This window comes from Coturnix japonica, chromosome 2, assembly GCF_001577835.2.
Source record: "Coturnix japonica isolate 7356 chromosome 2, Coturnix japonica 2.1, whole genome shotgun sequence".
NCBI lineage: Eukaryota > Metazoa > Chordata > Aves > Galliformes > Phasianidae > Coturnix > Coturnix japonica.
Genome location: NC_029517.1, coordinates 51692703 through 51708939, shown reverse-complemented (window position 1 = coordinate 51708939; position 16237 = coordinate 51692703). Strand labels below are relative to the sequence as shown.

General features: G+C 38.4%; 1 protein-coding gene across 5 annotated transcripts in view; it reads left to right on the top strand.

The window, feature by feature from the left end:
• Window positions 1-15503, top strand: part of SEMA5A (semaphorin 5A) — a 316527-nt gene extending 301024 nt beyond the window's left edge. For all 5 annotated transcript variants that reach the window (XM_032442465.1, XM_015854392.2, XM_015854395.2 and 2 more), the window contains 4 exons: window positions 3435-3590; window positions 7131-7178; window positions 10074-10285; window positions 10589-15503. In XM_032442465.1, the coding sequence (XP_032298356.1) occupies window positions 3435-3590; window positions 7131-7178; window positions 10074-10285; window positions 10589-10708 (536 nt within the window). In that variant the 3' untranslated portion in view covers window positions 10709-15503. The remainder of the gene's footprint in view (window positions 1-3434; window positions 3591-7130; window positions 7179-10073; window positions 10286-10588) is intronic.
• Window positions 15504-16237: the final 734 nt, after the last annotated feature.

Genomic DNA, 16237 nt, shown 5'->3' with positions numbered 1-16237 from the left:
TCAGGAGAGGAACATCCCTCCCACTTTAAGCAATGATTAGGCTCATGACCACCTGAGGAACCCGAACATTTTAGTATCTTTAATATCTTAAAAATCTTTAATATATTCAGTAGTGACATCAACAGTGGAATCAAGTGCAAGAAAGCTGGGGCTGCTCAGCCTGAAGAAGAGAAGGCTGCTAGGTGCCTTGATAGCAGCCTTTCAGTATCTAAAGGGGAGCTACAAGAAAGAAGGGGACAGACTCTTTAGCAGGGTCTGTGGTGACAGAACAAGGGGAAATGGCTTCAAGCTCAGGGAGGGTAGGTTTAGGTTAGATATAATGAAAAAGTCTTATAGTGAGGGTGGAGTGGTACTGGAACAGATTATCGAGTGCTGTGGTTGATGCCTCAGCCCTGAAGACTTTCAAGGCGAGGCTGGATCAGGCCCTGGGCAACCTGATCTGGTGGTAGTTGTCCCTATTAATTGTAGGGGACTTGGACTAGATAGCTTACAGAGGTCCCTTCCAACTCTAAGGATTCTATGATTCTAAATAGCATAATAACAGAATTATGGCCTACAGGAGACCCTCTTCCTTCCTTGTTTGAAAATTACGCTAGAATTACAATATAAATTATCATGTTCTGGTTATGAATGAACTAAAATATTGTAATATTTGAAGTGGTTCTTGCAACAGATAGGGAGACTTCTAATAGCAATATCCCAAATAAGTGCCTTTGTTATAATACTAAATGTTCACATCAATCAGATTGCTGAGATTGCATATTCAATAGCATGCATATTACAAGGTCTTTCAAGTACATAATACTTTATATTAACCTTTGTTTAAGCCCTTTTTTTCATATAAAATGGAAAGCAAGCTTTAATACTTTTGTAAAATAAATTCTTCATCTTTAGATGTTAAGGGGCAGAGACTTCATATTTTTAAATCACTGCAGAGTACCTGGTAAATGAAATGTCTCAGCACTTCTGGTGGTTGTATAATGTTATGGTTCATGACCTTTACATTAACTCTGATTTTTGAACTATATTAAAGGAACCTGAATTTTTAGTGAAACTTAAGTCAGATGAAGAGAGTAAGATTGCAGAAAAGCAGATAAAATAAAGAGTGAAAACACAGTAGGAGAGTTTGTTTTCATTTATAGCTGATTAATGGATTATAGGCAATAGTAAAAGGGAATAAATAGCTTCAAGGAACTCCACTGCCAGGTTCTATCTTTGGATTACTGACAACTCCTAGATTTCACAGCAACAATTTTGACTCATATGATGAGGTTGTATAAGTGAAGGCACAAGCCCCATGAATATGAATTTATAGATCTTACTACCTGTGCTGAACCACACTTCTAGTTGATCTCCTTTTCTAGGCGCTGCGTGTCCTGAAGCTGAATAGAAATACATACTTCGTCAAAATTAAAGAAGATGAAACAGTCTATTGGGTTTTAAAAAGATACACAGAAATTGAGTGATTATTTTGTTTTTTCAAGACAAATATCATATTTTTGTACATAGCTGCCTCGAGATCCTTAAGGCATCTTTTAAAGGTCACAGCTAGAGTGTTCATTGTGCCACTACTGTAGCTATTTCTCTTGCATTTATTTTCTAGTGACATTTTTTCTAGAAATGACAGTTTTCAAATGTTTATAAATTATCTCCTCATCTTGTTTTTGACTGCTTTTTACTCAAGATTTAAAACAGATAGTGGGTGAAGGAGGTTGGTTTCAGTTTGGTGCAAGAAAGTGAAAATTTTTATAAAGCAATAACATTTCTGAGTTCAAAGCACATATATCAAATTACTGTGATTCTTATTATTTTATCTCAGTCTCACTGAAAATTTGCCGTAGATTCTGAAAACAAGTAGATGAGAGAATGGCCCTTGCCTCATTTGTGAACTGTAGATTTCACAACAGTTTTACTGTTCTTATTTCATATTAGTCTGGTACATAAGTGACCCCAGTGCCAACCTTGTCAAGTTTGGGCAGACTCCTGCATCCCTGCAAAGCCATTTTGCTGTGGTGAAGTTTGTAAGGCCAGTTACTGCTGTTAGAGCAGATCTGGTAATACCTTTGATAGCATTTGCTGCTTGAGTGACATGTTTAATATAATGCTACCTGGTATCAAGGAACCACCAACCAACACAGAAATGTACGTGGAAATTATTTATAATGTTTCTTAGGTTATGAAGAAAAGACTTATTGGCATTTGAAATAGTACTTTTTTGGCAAAAGAAAACTAGAAGAAAATCAAGATTTCCTGAATCTTGATGCTAGCGATTTTTTAAGGATATGGAAGGTTAATGGCAAATCCAACTGAAAATATACAATTGTGCATTAAAAGCATTGCAGTCTTGTGTCTGCAAAATCCTTTGTTTACTCATGCTTCATTTTGAAAGCTGTATCACCATCTTAGTTTCTTTTTCTTTTAATTTATCTAAATGCAATCACATAAATATGAGTGGAAGTCTGTACTATTGATCATTAGTGTTTTATAGGCTGCTTATCTCTAAGCGTAATCAGTTGTGAGGATGTCTGTAATGTATTGAATAAAGCAGTATTTTACATGTAAAGTATTCACAGCTGCTGTAAGAGGGGAAATATATTCTGTTCTTGAACTTCTAACTCACATATGCAAATAATGGATAAAGAATTGAGTGTTTAGAAGTAATGGTGTAGTTATGCATGGGAGAAATTTATGATTTTACAGACTGGTAGCCTCATCATTCTGAGCTGCCTTCTTCACCCAGGGATCTTTTAGGAACTACTTGGAGTCAACCTAGTCCCAAAGGCCAGACCAAACTCTGTAGGAAGACAAGACAGCTGAGTAAACCTTGCCATGTTAGAGGTGAAAATCAGCTTCAGATTGCACACCTCTCCAGTCTACTTTCTCTGTTCCATTCTCATGACTTAAACAGATCCAAGGCTGCAACTAATTTATGAGAACTCTTCTATCTACTGCAAAGAAATGATCCTGAAATTAAAACAAACAAAGAAACAAACAAACAAAACCACCACGCACAAACCTGCAAGATGTTGCTGTTTTGCCTTTTAACTTGTCCTTGCTACTTGCGAAGTACATAAAAAGGCAGTCATCATCTACCCTGAAGACTGAAATAGACTCCACAAGAATAACTCTTTTAGTCCCCCTGCGGGGTCACTGCAGAATCTTTAGGGCTTCTCCCTTCCACACACAGAGGTAGTGGCAGAAACCAAAACTTTAATACTTAGGTGACAATTTCACCATCAAACTCTGTATTTTGGAGATCTTTTCCAGCTTGTCCAAACTGGCTTTGCATTATTGTATTGAATGAGCTATTCTGTGATCTTTTGTACAATCTGGAGACCAGGCTTTTTGTCGTTAACTAGGAAGATGTGATATTTTCATGCACTCGAAGCATTTAATTGAAACACTGTGTGTGTCCCTCTTTCTGCCCATTGCAGACAGCTGGTCAGAGTGGTCTGAATGGTCCGAGTGCGACACATCTGGCATGCAGCTCCGTGTTCGTCAGTGCATTCTTTTGTTTCCAGTGGGCAGCCAGTGCACAGGCAACACCACAGAGAGCCGAGCCTGTGCTTCTGACTCCAACTTTATACCAGGTGAGATCAATGTTCTTCTGGAAGGATTAATGAAATCTCTCAGCATTTCAAGAACAAAGCATAACACTGTCCCTACACCGAACATTATAGAAGAAAAGAATTTGCCTTTTATCATCGAGAGAACTTTGGTCTATAGTGTAGAACTTTAGTTGCTGGACCTGGTGTCCTCATGAAAATCTGCCATGTGGCACTGAGTGATGCTGAGCTGTCTTTATTGTCACCGCCAAGGATTGCAGTTACTCATTGTCTCAGCATTCTGCAGGTCTATACATCCTATTCGTTAACAAAGTACAGGAATGAGTACAGATACCTCAAAGAAATTATTTGCTTTTTATTTTATGGTATTCTTTAAACTTTGGGGATTGTTAGAAAAATGTTTGTCTAGGTTTTATGATTTGTGTATGCAAGAGCGAGTGCTGGGGTAGTTAATCCAGAGATCATTTTGTGAAGTCCCTTTAGTTAGCAACCACTTAGAAAGTTACATACTGCTTGCTGTGTCTCAGGTACTTAACTCCCCTGTGACCACAGGCAGTCATGTCAGTTTTTATTCTATAGTATTTGTCAAAACTTACAAATGTACTCTTTAAAAATGAATTGATCGCAGCAATCATTTAAATCCACACAACAGTGTGAGTGGTCACATTTTTAGACATAAGGAAAAGCTTTTGCTCTCAGAGAGTGGTCAAGCACTGGAATGGCCTGTCCAGGGTGGTAGAGTCGCCATCCCTGGCAGTGTCTGGATGAGGAGCTATGAGAGATGGTTTAGTAGCTTGTGGTAGCAATGGTGACAGGAGGACTGTTGGACTAGATGATCTTGTAGGTCCTTTCCAACCTTATGATTCTGTGATTTACAGTCATCTTTCTATATAAGTACATAATGAAGACAGCAGTCTATTCACAGACAGAAATTTATGTTTTCTTGTATCATTTGTGATGTAATTTTCTTTGTTCAGTGCAGCAACCTTTTCTCTTTGACTACGTAATATAGTGCAATGTTATAAAGAAGTAAACAAATGTAAACATGATTAATGGCTGGGCATAAACTTGAGGAATACATTTTTTAACTCACAAATACAAATTTTTCCCTCCAAAACCAATGTGAAAAATGTCAGTGTGAAAGCTAAACCTCCCACGTTGTATTTTCCCCTTTTTCTCATGGTCTTGAAGCAATTCCGTTAATTTTCATTTTTGTGAATCCCTCACTTAATCCCACATAAGCTCTACATATTGTTTTGGAAAATATGCATTTTAATAGTGTTAAGGGAAGGATGTCAAATGAATAAGTAGCAGCCACCACTTCTCAAGCACTCCGTTGTTTTTTTTCCCCCTCAAGTCACCCATATCACAACAGATGAAGTTATGTCCTTACACTCACCTTATGCATGCTTGCTTGCTTTCCTGTGACCTCACATCTCGCTTTCCCTCCTCAAGATCCTCATACTCAGAGTTCTTACTCTCCTAACTTCTTTTTCCTTTTCTAATTCTCCTCAGTCATCTCGCAGCTACTAAGCTAGCATGTCTACCCTCATATTGTTTCCTCCTCATACTGCTTACTTTACCTCTGCTCTTCTACAAAATGTATGCATATAGAGTGATTCTCACATAGTGCAAAAATGAATGCTGCTTGTCATTGCTGCTACTATGTTTCCGGAGTTAATCTTTATCAACATTACAGAGCCTTATGGGTTTCTGGAATTTTTTTTCTGCTTTTTGCTTGGATTGTGAATCAATAGCCTGGACCAGACAGAGTATGTTACCAGCCTTTAGCTTGCTCTGAGAATACTGTTCTGTTAGGTCTATTACTTTTGAAAATAATATTGATATAACTGGTGTAGAAAGGTAAAAAATAAAATAAAATTGTAATCCACTTTAGCAGAAGCTTGCGGTATGTTAAGTATGTGGAAGTCATAACACTTTGTTTCACATCTCATAATATGCTAAAGTGTCTTTTGGCAGAGACCTGCAGCTGGAGAAGAGATTAATTTTAAAACCAGAACCATTAATATAGTATTTGCTTCTCTCTTCCTTTTCCATCAGGCCTGCTTTAGCATTTCTAGTCCTCTTTCCCCAGAATCATACTACAAGGACTTCTTTCACTGTTCTGAATCTGAATAGATTCACATTTTAAGCTTGCTTTAACGGAACAAAATTGAGATACTCACTTTCCATGCATTCTTGAAGTTGTCATTACATCTGTCTCATTTTCCAGTCTTCAACTATCTTCATTTCAGGAGAGTTTTTAAACCCAATTGTTAAACCGGACTGTATGATTCCTTGAAATAATTTTCTCTCCAAAAAGTTAACTGGGTTTCTTACATCTTCCTTGCATACTGGATCATCTTGTGGTAGTGACGTGGAGAGCCCACTCTGTTATTCCTCAAGTAGAAGCCATTGCATTCCAGTGGCCATCATTGCCACCCTTCTCTCAACTGTTTCTTCTGCTACTAAAGACATTCTGAGATGGAAAAACCAGAGTTGCATGCTGTGCTTGGATTGTGGACAGCACATGGATTTGTAGAGACCCATAATTCTAATTTCCTGTTTTACTCGGTATGGCTTTCTTAGTTATATCTGGTATTTTGTTTGCCTTTTTGATTGCTTCTGAACACTAAGCTGATATTTCATGAAACAATCTGAACTCACACTTGGATGGTAATGGTCAGCTCACAGCTATCATTTTGCATGTGAAGCTAGAATTGTTTTCCACTCTACAGTGATGTACATTCTGATTTATGTGTTTTACTGATGCAGAAGTGGTAGCTTTTCTCCATTGTAGGAACTACTCTATTTTCTATCCTTTATCTTATATCCCATAGCTTCTTTGTTTCCTAGGTAGTCTTTGACAAGGGATTTAAAATCGTATCTTAAATCCACTTGTGTTTCCTGCGTGACCCATTTCCATATGGTCACATGACAGAGAGGTTTGTAAGATAGGATGACTTCCTTTCATCAAATCCGTGGTCCTTGAAGTCAAAAGTGGGGAAACTTGGTTGCCAACCCATTTTTATTCAGTGTTTATTCAGAATGCTTCCAAGGACAAAATGGTAAGGACATTGGGTGGAATCACATTTTATTATTTTACAATTGAGACTCATGAAATTGGCAGTAAAATTTTTGAAGATTTGCAAATTCCCTCTTTTCACATTAGTGCTAAATGTGACTTCTAGAAGTAATGAGCCTATCTGAACACAAGATAATGAAATCCTCATTAAATGTACTGTTCAGAAGTTCAACATTTTATCAACATAGCTTAACTCCAAAAAGAATGTTATAATCTACACTTCATCTTTTCAATTCAAGGAATGTTCTGAGTCAGGAATTAAAAATATGTTACTTCTTTTGCTTAATAAACTAAAGAATCTGAAGACGTCAGGCAACTTCTTTCTTAATTCCTCAACATCACAGTCAAAATCTTTCTTTCTTTGGATTTGGAGTGAATGTAGTAGAATATGTTTTTTAAATCCTTACTGTATCAATCTAATTAATAGATCTCTGTTATTTTTTTTCTCCATGGAATAAGCAGTGTATTTGTTTTTCTAGAAATACCAGTGGCACGATCCAGAAGCACAGAAGAAAAACGATGTGGCGGTAAGCTTTTCAATTCTATCTGTATATTAGATGCTGAAATATTAACTCATTTTACTATTTGTTTCACATGTTGTACTAGTTTTATTCTATCTTCTAAATGCCACATTCTCATTATTTACACTTGGTCCAGAAATAGAAGTGATAGGGACGTAGTTACTGCAGGATTGCTCACTGAATACCCCAATGCCATTTCTGACCTCTGAGATGAAAGTATGTATTATTTGACTTCTTTTTTACTTTTCTCATGTTCCTTTATATCAGTCACCCTTCTTGGCCCAAAGAGAAGTTCCCATTATAAGCTAGTTTTCATTTGGTCAAAATTAGTAAAGTTGCTGCATCTTTTGCAGAACAGTAATTTCACATAATATGTTCTCTTTCAGACTCCAAATGAATAGCAAAGAGCCAGCCTGCTAACCTCTTTAGTAGCTCAGACTGTCTGGGACTCATATTCAGGTTTGCTTCCAAAGACATAACTAAAGAGTGAAAAAAACCAAAACAGTTTCATCCCAGAAAGTCCTGATGCTAGCAAAACAAATCTTGAAAGAGAAAACTAAATTGCTGGGAAAAAAAAATCTAACAGTGAGAAGAAGAAAAAGGAAAAAATGATCTTTTTTTTTTCATGGTGAGCTATCACACTTAGTCTGGGTGTCAGGGTAGTAGGTGTGGCCAGTTTTACTATTCTTCCATGCATAGGTAAGCTGTGCTTTTAACCTAGTAAGGGACAACAAAAACACAAAGGCTGTGCATGGCAGTGTGTTATGGGAGTCAAGGTAATGCAATTTGATTTTTTCTTAATTAGCAATGGAGCTCTGAAAACATTCAGCTAAGTTCTAAATCAATGGGAAACTCTCACACAAGGGTAGAAGGATATTTCAGTAATAATTTACATATTGGGACAGTCAACATAGTCACCTAAATATCAGATTATGTTCCTTTGTTTCCAGTATGCAAGTAAGGATCCTACATTAGAGATCTGCCAAAAACAGGAGTTATGTGCTGGCCTACTTCTCTGTTTTATACTGAAAAAGATCTAATGCTTTTCAGACTAGTGCCAGTATTTCAATTTAAAGTCAGTTTCATGTGCACAACCACAAACAAACTTACAGTAATGTTAAGATGAAGTTTCCAAATGATATTTCTTTCTTAATCAAAAAACACATCTTCATTTGGAAATGGCAGTGAAAAGCAGTATAATTTGTTTATTTTCAGCTAATCTTACTTGTGCCACATCTAACCCAATATCTCTGCCCAATAACATTAGGGGGCACTTGTGTTTTAGATTTTCTTCTAAAGCTTCATGCAGCAATGAGCATTCTCTGTGTTTTTATTTCTTTGTTGGAGGGAGGGAGGGTTTCCCATAATGTGATCCCACAGTATCTTCAAAGGGCAGAGCGGACAGGGAAGCCTGGGTGAACAGTACTGTATTCTGGCAGCACTCTCTGGCTGCTGAGCTTTAATAAGTTTCTTTTTCTGCTCTGGGACATTCTCCCCTGAAGCACTACTGTTTTTCCCTCATTTCCCCCTTATACAGAGAAGAAGTTCTGAAGGCTGGAGAAGGGAGCGAATTGGCTGTATATCAAAGATGCAGAAACAGTGAGAACCTGCAACAGTCAAGGCAGGGGATTTGAAAGGGGTATGCCACTGTGTCTGGGACAGACACGAAATAAGGGATATACTGAAAACATTTTAAGGGAAGCAGGTCTGCTATCTAAAGATAACAAGATTTGATTTGTTCTGCCTCAAGTCACTGTGTATAAGGCATAGAACCAGAAGAGCAGCAGAGTAAACCATAGAACTGTAGAATGGCCTGGGTTGAAAAGGACCACAATGATCATCTAGTTTCAGCCCTTGTGCTATGTGCAGGGTTGCCAACCACCAGACCAGGCTGCCCAGAGCCACATGCAGCCTGGCCTTGAATGCATCCAGAAATGGGGTATCCACAACCTTCTTGGGCAACCTGTTCCAGTGCGTCAACACCCTCTGTGTGAAAAACTTCCTCCTAATATCTAACCTAAAGGTCTCCTGTCTCAGTTAAAAACCATTCCCTCTTGTCCTATCACTGCCCACCCTTGTACACAGCCTCCTGTTTATATACTCCCTTCAAGTATTGGAAAACTGAGGTCTCCCTGGAGCCTTCTCTTCTCTAGGCTACGTTCCCTCAACCTTTCCTCACAGGAGAGGCGCTCCAGCCCTCTGATCATCTTAGTGGCCCTCCTCTGGTCTCACTCTAAGAGCTCCACGTCCTTCCTGTTTTGGGGGCCCTAAAATTGACGCAGTGCTCCAAGAGCTGAGTAGAGGGAAACAATCATTTCCCTCTCCCTGCTGGCTATTCCTTTTTTAATGCAGCCCAGAACACAGTTGGCGTTCTGGGCTGCAGGCATACACTGCTGGTTCATGTCCAGCTTCTCGTCCACCAGGAGCCCCAAGTCCTTATCCAGACTGACAATGTTGTTCATTGGAAATAAGCCATGTCCATTATATACATAATTTTATTATATAAAAAAATAAATATAATACCTATATTATGTATAGATATATAAGTGTTTTGCCATAGAGTATGCAGAAAGAAACTTAGCTGGATTTTTCAAGCATTTAAAAAAGCAATTCATTCTTCTGTTTGGCTTCTTAACTTGACTAAGCATCTTTCAGAAATCCCAGTCTTAACAGTGGCAAAGATTTATAGAAATGTATCATTCTCTTAATGATCCCTTCAGGGAAGTACAATGAATTTGTTACTGTAGTGGTAAACCATTGCAAAGGAGATGTCTGTGGGAAACGCATGAAATTTCTCTTAGCATTATTTGAATCAAGTACTTTTCTATGTTCCTCCTCAAACTTAAGCTTTTACTGCTATTTTCCTAGCAATAAAATTGTTTTCTTCTGTCCATTATGCAGAGTTCAATATGTTTCACATGATCGCTGTGGGATTAAGTAGCTCGATACTTGGTTGCCTTCTCACTCTGCTTATTTACACTTATTGCCAACGATATCAACAACAGTCCCATGATGCAACTGTCATCCATCCAGTGTCACCAGCTCCTCTAAATACCAGCATCACCAATCATATCAACAAACTGGACAAATATGATTCTGTAGAAGCCATCAAGGTGAGAAGTGGGCTAGGAGCTCTCTATTGCACAACATATAGTCCCATACAACTGTTATTCAGTGTCTGAAGAATTTTAATTGCTAGTTTTCTGCACTGGCAAAAATCTTGAAAAATCACTTAAAAAAAAAAAAAAAAAAAGATAGAGAGAGAGATATGCAAATATAAGTAGATACTTCTAAATGCTTTTTTACTGATTGACATTTCATGAATGCTTGCCATGGAAATTGAGTGAAATAGCATGTAGGGGGTCCTTTCATTCTATTCATTCCATTGTCTTCTTTTCTTTCTTATTTTTCCCCAGGCATTTAACAAAAACAACCTGATTCTGGAGGAGAGAAACAAATACTTCAATCCACATCTCACTGCAAAGACTTACTCCAATACCTATTTTACAGATTTCAATAATTATGATGAATACTAATGGATGGGCTTGTGTATTTTCTGGCCTCCTGTAACTCCCCAGTCCCCAAGGCCTGTGCTACATGACTGCTCATGTGATTGAGGCTTCAGAGATGAAGTTCAGAGACATTTCAAGCACGATCCAAGCCGTCAATGTCCCATTGCTGCCAAATGCCCAGAACACCTGTTCGTGAACATGCTGTTTTCTCTGCGGAGTGAAAGGTTGGCCTTTGGTGTCAGGCACAGCTGTAGCCCCTTGGTGTTGTTGAACCGCTCATAAGGAACATGTCGCTTCGCTGTTTCATAAGCATTCAATCAGATTTCTCTGACAAGGGACTAAGAAATTCCTGTTACCCCTTAAAACTGCTCCCAGAGTACAAACTCAATTTTCTTTTTAGGCGTTGTCTTTTATTTCCATGGGGTTTGACAAGAGAGCTGTGCTGTTAGCCGCAGAGCCCTCCCTGCAGCCTCCTGAAGCTCACATCACCAGAGAGATCTTGCAGGGTGTTGAGAAGAACAGCAAAAGGAAGCATGGTGGTTTAGCAATGCTCTGCAGCAGCACTAGGCTCTGTAGGGCTGATCTGCCAAGGCTGCAGTTCAGCTGTTCAGAGGGAGGAGACTAAAGCTGTACTGAACTATATGATCTTGTAATGAAACTGGAAAGCTTCAGGGTAGGTGGTTTCCAAATGTGAGCCAAGCTTGGTCAGAGAAAGCCTTCACACTGTTCGGCTGAATTATGAGGGTGATGGAAGGGCATGTCCTGCAGGGAGACCAAGACCAGAGGGCAAATGGAAAAGGCAAATCGGAAGGCCTGCTCAACTGCTGAGGTTGTGGTGGCCTACATTCAGGCCAGGTATGGGAAGATGCGACTGCATCGCCATTTGTGTGCTGTCTCAAGCACTGCTGGCACATTGGCATAATCTGTAGGGCTTCTTTCCTCTATTTGTCTTTTATTTTATATGCACGTCTTTAACAAAACAAAGCATCATCAGAAAATGCAGTTGTATTTGCAAAGCATTGTCTCATTTTACTGTTGTGTCTGGCCCATGCTAACCAGCTCCTAAAGGAACCTTCTTATGGTGTTTCAAGTGAGTATCTTGTTGGACTCCATTGATGTAAATATTTAAAATCCATTTGAGTTTTAAATTATCAGTTTTAGTTCCTCTTGTAGTTGCAGGTGAAGAACACAAAGGATTTTTATACCATTTTTTCTTAGGTCTGTCTGTCTTCACTCGCATTCATGACAATGTCATTTTTCAAGCTGAAATTCCAGATGTAGAACTTAAAAGGGCAGGGATTTGGGCCAGATTTTCCAAAATTTTTGATAGCAAGACAGACAGCATTTGCTATTCTCAGAAGCCTGTGAAAAAACCTTAACTTAAAAACAAATAGTAAGGACTAAAGAATTAGTCTTTCTTGAGCATACTTTGTGCAAATGTATCCAACCAGAATACCAGGAAAGTAGGCAGAGAGGCAGAGTGGAAATATTTCCATTCAATATTCAGAACCCTTGATCATTAGGTTATGCTACAATAGGCAAACAGAGAATGAAACGTGAAGATTAAAGTGATTAAAAATTATGTACAAAAAACCTACACAAAAAGTACCAAGAACATTGAGGCTGTGAGACTGCATTTACTTACGCACCACCTTGATGGTCCAGCCACACCATGTGCATCGATGGCAGTGAGCAACATTCTTGAATGGGGATAGGTCTGAATGTAGCACTGTGCTTCCTATCTCTCTTCTGCATAAAATGAAAAAATGTAAAGCAAGTGGTCTTTGAAAAGCTGTACTGTAGAATGAATACACATTTACCGTCTATGAAAGTGATTAGGATGAGCTGCCTATTTTTTCCAGATGAATCATTTTCCCCATTGCTACGATAAAGTTCTCCCACCCTTGCTCTAGTTTATCTTTAGAAGGGTTAATAACACCCATTTCCCATATTTTATTATTGTTTTATAGTACATTAGATTTAATTTTCTGGGAAGAAATTACCAGATTGCATTTGAGTGAGGGGAAATTTTCTCTGCAAGAATATTCAGTGAAACAGACAGATGGGGGAAAGGCTCTCCAAATCACAAGCATGTCCAGTATTGGAATCACTCTGTTCATGCAAAAAGATGATTTTTTACATTTCAATATATTTTAAAAGTAAAATCCATATTGCTGCCACTGCCAATAAGGAGCAGCACATTCACATACACACATGCAGAACACTGTTCCTCTCTGCCCCTGAAATAAAAGCACATTAGTCTGGCTTAGGGATTTTGTATTTAGACTATTAGTTATGAATCCAATATCTTAAAAATATTTGATGTATGTATTTTTATTTTACCCTTTTTTTTTTTAAATAAAATTTATCTGAAATAAGATTAAAAAATCTTTAGTAGATTAAGGCACACTTATCTTTACAGTGATTTGTCTTCCATTCCTTTCGTGAATAGATAAATATATTAGATATGTTATATATTCAGCGCTAATACTCTAGGTTAAGACTGCATGATCGTAGGTAGAAGTGCATTTAGCAGATGCTTGGTCTGCTCACACTTCCGTCTCCCAGAGGAGTGTTTCAGAACATTCAGATCTCTGACCAACTCCTATGTGATGTAACCTAAAAATCACACCAACTTGTCAGAAAAGTGTTCCTCTTAAACTTTTTTTTTTTTTTTTTTTTTTTTTTGTGTCATTTACCTTCTTAAGTTACAGTATTTTAAATCTCCTGCAGAGGTATATTCACAATTCTACCTAAAGCATTTTAAAGTCTGATTTTAACATTCCTTCAGGGTAAAAGCGGTGTTTAAATGAAAATTTAAAATCCTTTCAATGCGAATAATATGATTGCAAGGTCTCCTCATCAATCTAGACTCTGAAAGAACAGATTATAAAGCCATTAGACTTTTGTGTCTTAGGTCATTTTAGAGGACCTCGGGGCTGCACCAACTCCATCTGTATTTTCACCTTCTGAGCTCTGCACAGTTGCCTACACAGTTTACTACATTCTCCTCTACTATATAGAGCAAAGCTATATATAATATATATATTATATATAACTATAATGAGGTTTCTATTAAATTTCGATTTACTTAACTTTTTTTTTTTTTTTTTTTTTTTCAAAAATAGGCTACATACTTTGGTGGAAAGCAGATTTCCACATGAAGGCTCTAACACTGTTTTGCCAAAAATGGAACAAAGTGGATACTTGCATGCCAAACTTATTTAAGCTGACAGAGCTCTCAGACTTGCACAATTTGATTCTTATAGCATTGTTTTGTTCTTGGAAAGGGAAAACCAACTCCTTTCCTGCTTACAGTGCCCCGAATCCTTTAACATGGATAAAGTAACCTTCTCTGGATAAATAAATACCACCTCCAGTGTCAGTGATTAATATTACTAAGTCAGTTTTATGCCAATTGCACAACTTGTAAAATTTTGGTTTGAACACAAAAATTTGAGTAGGGAGATCACAATCCTCTGAGTAAATCTGTAATATTTTTTCTGTGTATCACTACTAGATGAGGTGAGGAGGAAGCAGGACTGCTAGTCTGATCCTGCATAGTAAATACTGTCATTGGATAATCCAAGTTAAAATTGTGCTGGAGTACATGTTTTTGACGTAGTTTTGTGTCTGATGCACAGAGCACATTCCTCAATTGCTTAGAAAGTGGACTCGTATGCTTGAAGATTTGATTGGAGTCTGATGACCTTTATGGCCACTTAAAATTACTTCAGGTGGAAGCTTCTTCAGCCATTTGCAGTCGCCTGCTGTTGGAGCAGTGTGGTTTGGCTAAAACTAATCAGGAGATTTCTAACTGGAATTAGGGTTTTCTTAAGAGAGGTAGAGAGAATGAGGTTTAAATAGCTTTGATTTCCAGGCTATTAAGCAGTACTGATTAAAGTCTCAGATGGGTGTAGGACTCTTAGTTCAGTTACCTCTATCAGAGTCCCTCTATAACCTCTGGGAAAATACCATGCACTGTACAAATCAAGAGCCACCAAAAGTACTTGCATTAAGTAAAGAAAGTTCTCAGAGCATCTGAAGATATGACTGTTCAAGCCAGACAACAAAGTAAGAGGTCCCAGATGCAACAAAAACAGTAATGAGAATAAATGCTTCATTCAAGATTTTTTCCTCATCATTGCAGAATAAATACATTCACTTCTTTCAATGTGGGACCAGTTTTATTGAAATCAGCGCTACATACGCACATTCCTAAAGTTAATCGCATGCATAGTGGCTCTGCTGTGTATCTGTAAAAAGTTTGGTCCAAATTCATCCTGCTTTGCTTTGAGGCATGTGACCAATTTTTAGTTGTAGCTGCCACTTGTACCCTCTGCATCTCATTAGGGAAACTATCCTTAGACAGGCAAAGTCACAACCCAGAAGAGGCTTGTAGAGAGATACACTTATAATTTTCTCTGTGATTTAGATGCCTAAATGTAGATGGGCAAAAGCTAAGCTCTGGAGCACAAGTATGATTTCACTTGTCACGTAAGTGATTACACTGAGCTCAGTGGTATGGATGTAACGAGTTACTAATTTTAATGTGTTTACAGGATTGAGCCCAATATTATACTGCTTCTGCACAAATCCATGCTCAGTACAAGACGGCCACAGTAGTAAAGAAACAGACTAATTTAAAACTGTTCGCAAGCAAATCTGCGTCTTGATATCAGGGAATTGATATGTGTTCATTGTGTGGGGTATTTGATTTCATTCCTTTCTTTGCTAAATAAATAAATGATTAAAGAAGATACAGCTTGAGTTCATTTAAAAGCCATTTGTCCAAATAAAGGGTTTGGGGATCTGTGAATGTTTTCCCTTTCTTTCTCTTTCCTCATTCTCCACAAAAATGAATCTTATGTGTAGTCAAAATGGCCTTTAGATAGGCAGCTCTATATGGCTGAATGAATGCTTTGCACTGTGTTGCCACGTGACAAGATTTTGGAACTGGATTGATATGCAGAGGGAAATGTGCTAAGCAGGGAATTTTGACAAATATTTCAACCCCGGCAGTAGCAAGAGTAGGTGGAAATGGAAACAGAAGTGTGGAGGAATGTGACTGATGGCTTGGCAAATCCATCAGGAAACTTCCATGGAAACTTTGAGTCTTTTTTGGAACTGTCAAGGGCAGGGATGCTGAGACTATAACCCCTTGAACAGCCAAGCCAACCGGTTGCTCCAACACAAAACAGCCTGGCTGGCACACATGCCTGATTGCAGCAGGGACCTTGTGCAAGGCTGTGATTGCTGCTGCTCAGGAGAGGATTGAGCTGGAGCAGTTCTCAGCAACAGATTAACCAGGAGGGGATGCAGTGCTTTAGCAAGCACTAAGCACAGAGGCACAGGTGGCATTTTGGCAATACATGTGTACTGGCAGGAGTCACAGAGCAGATCTGTAGAACAAAAGAGCTGGTCCTGAGCTCACAGGCATTGGACTGCCTCCAGTCTGGTCCCAGTAGCTGAGTCCCCGTTACTAGTTAGAGTGTGCCCCTTCAGTTAAATTCACCCATTCAAAGAAATCCACATTGTGTGTTCTGAGATTGC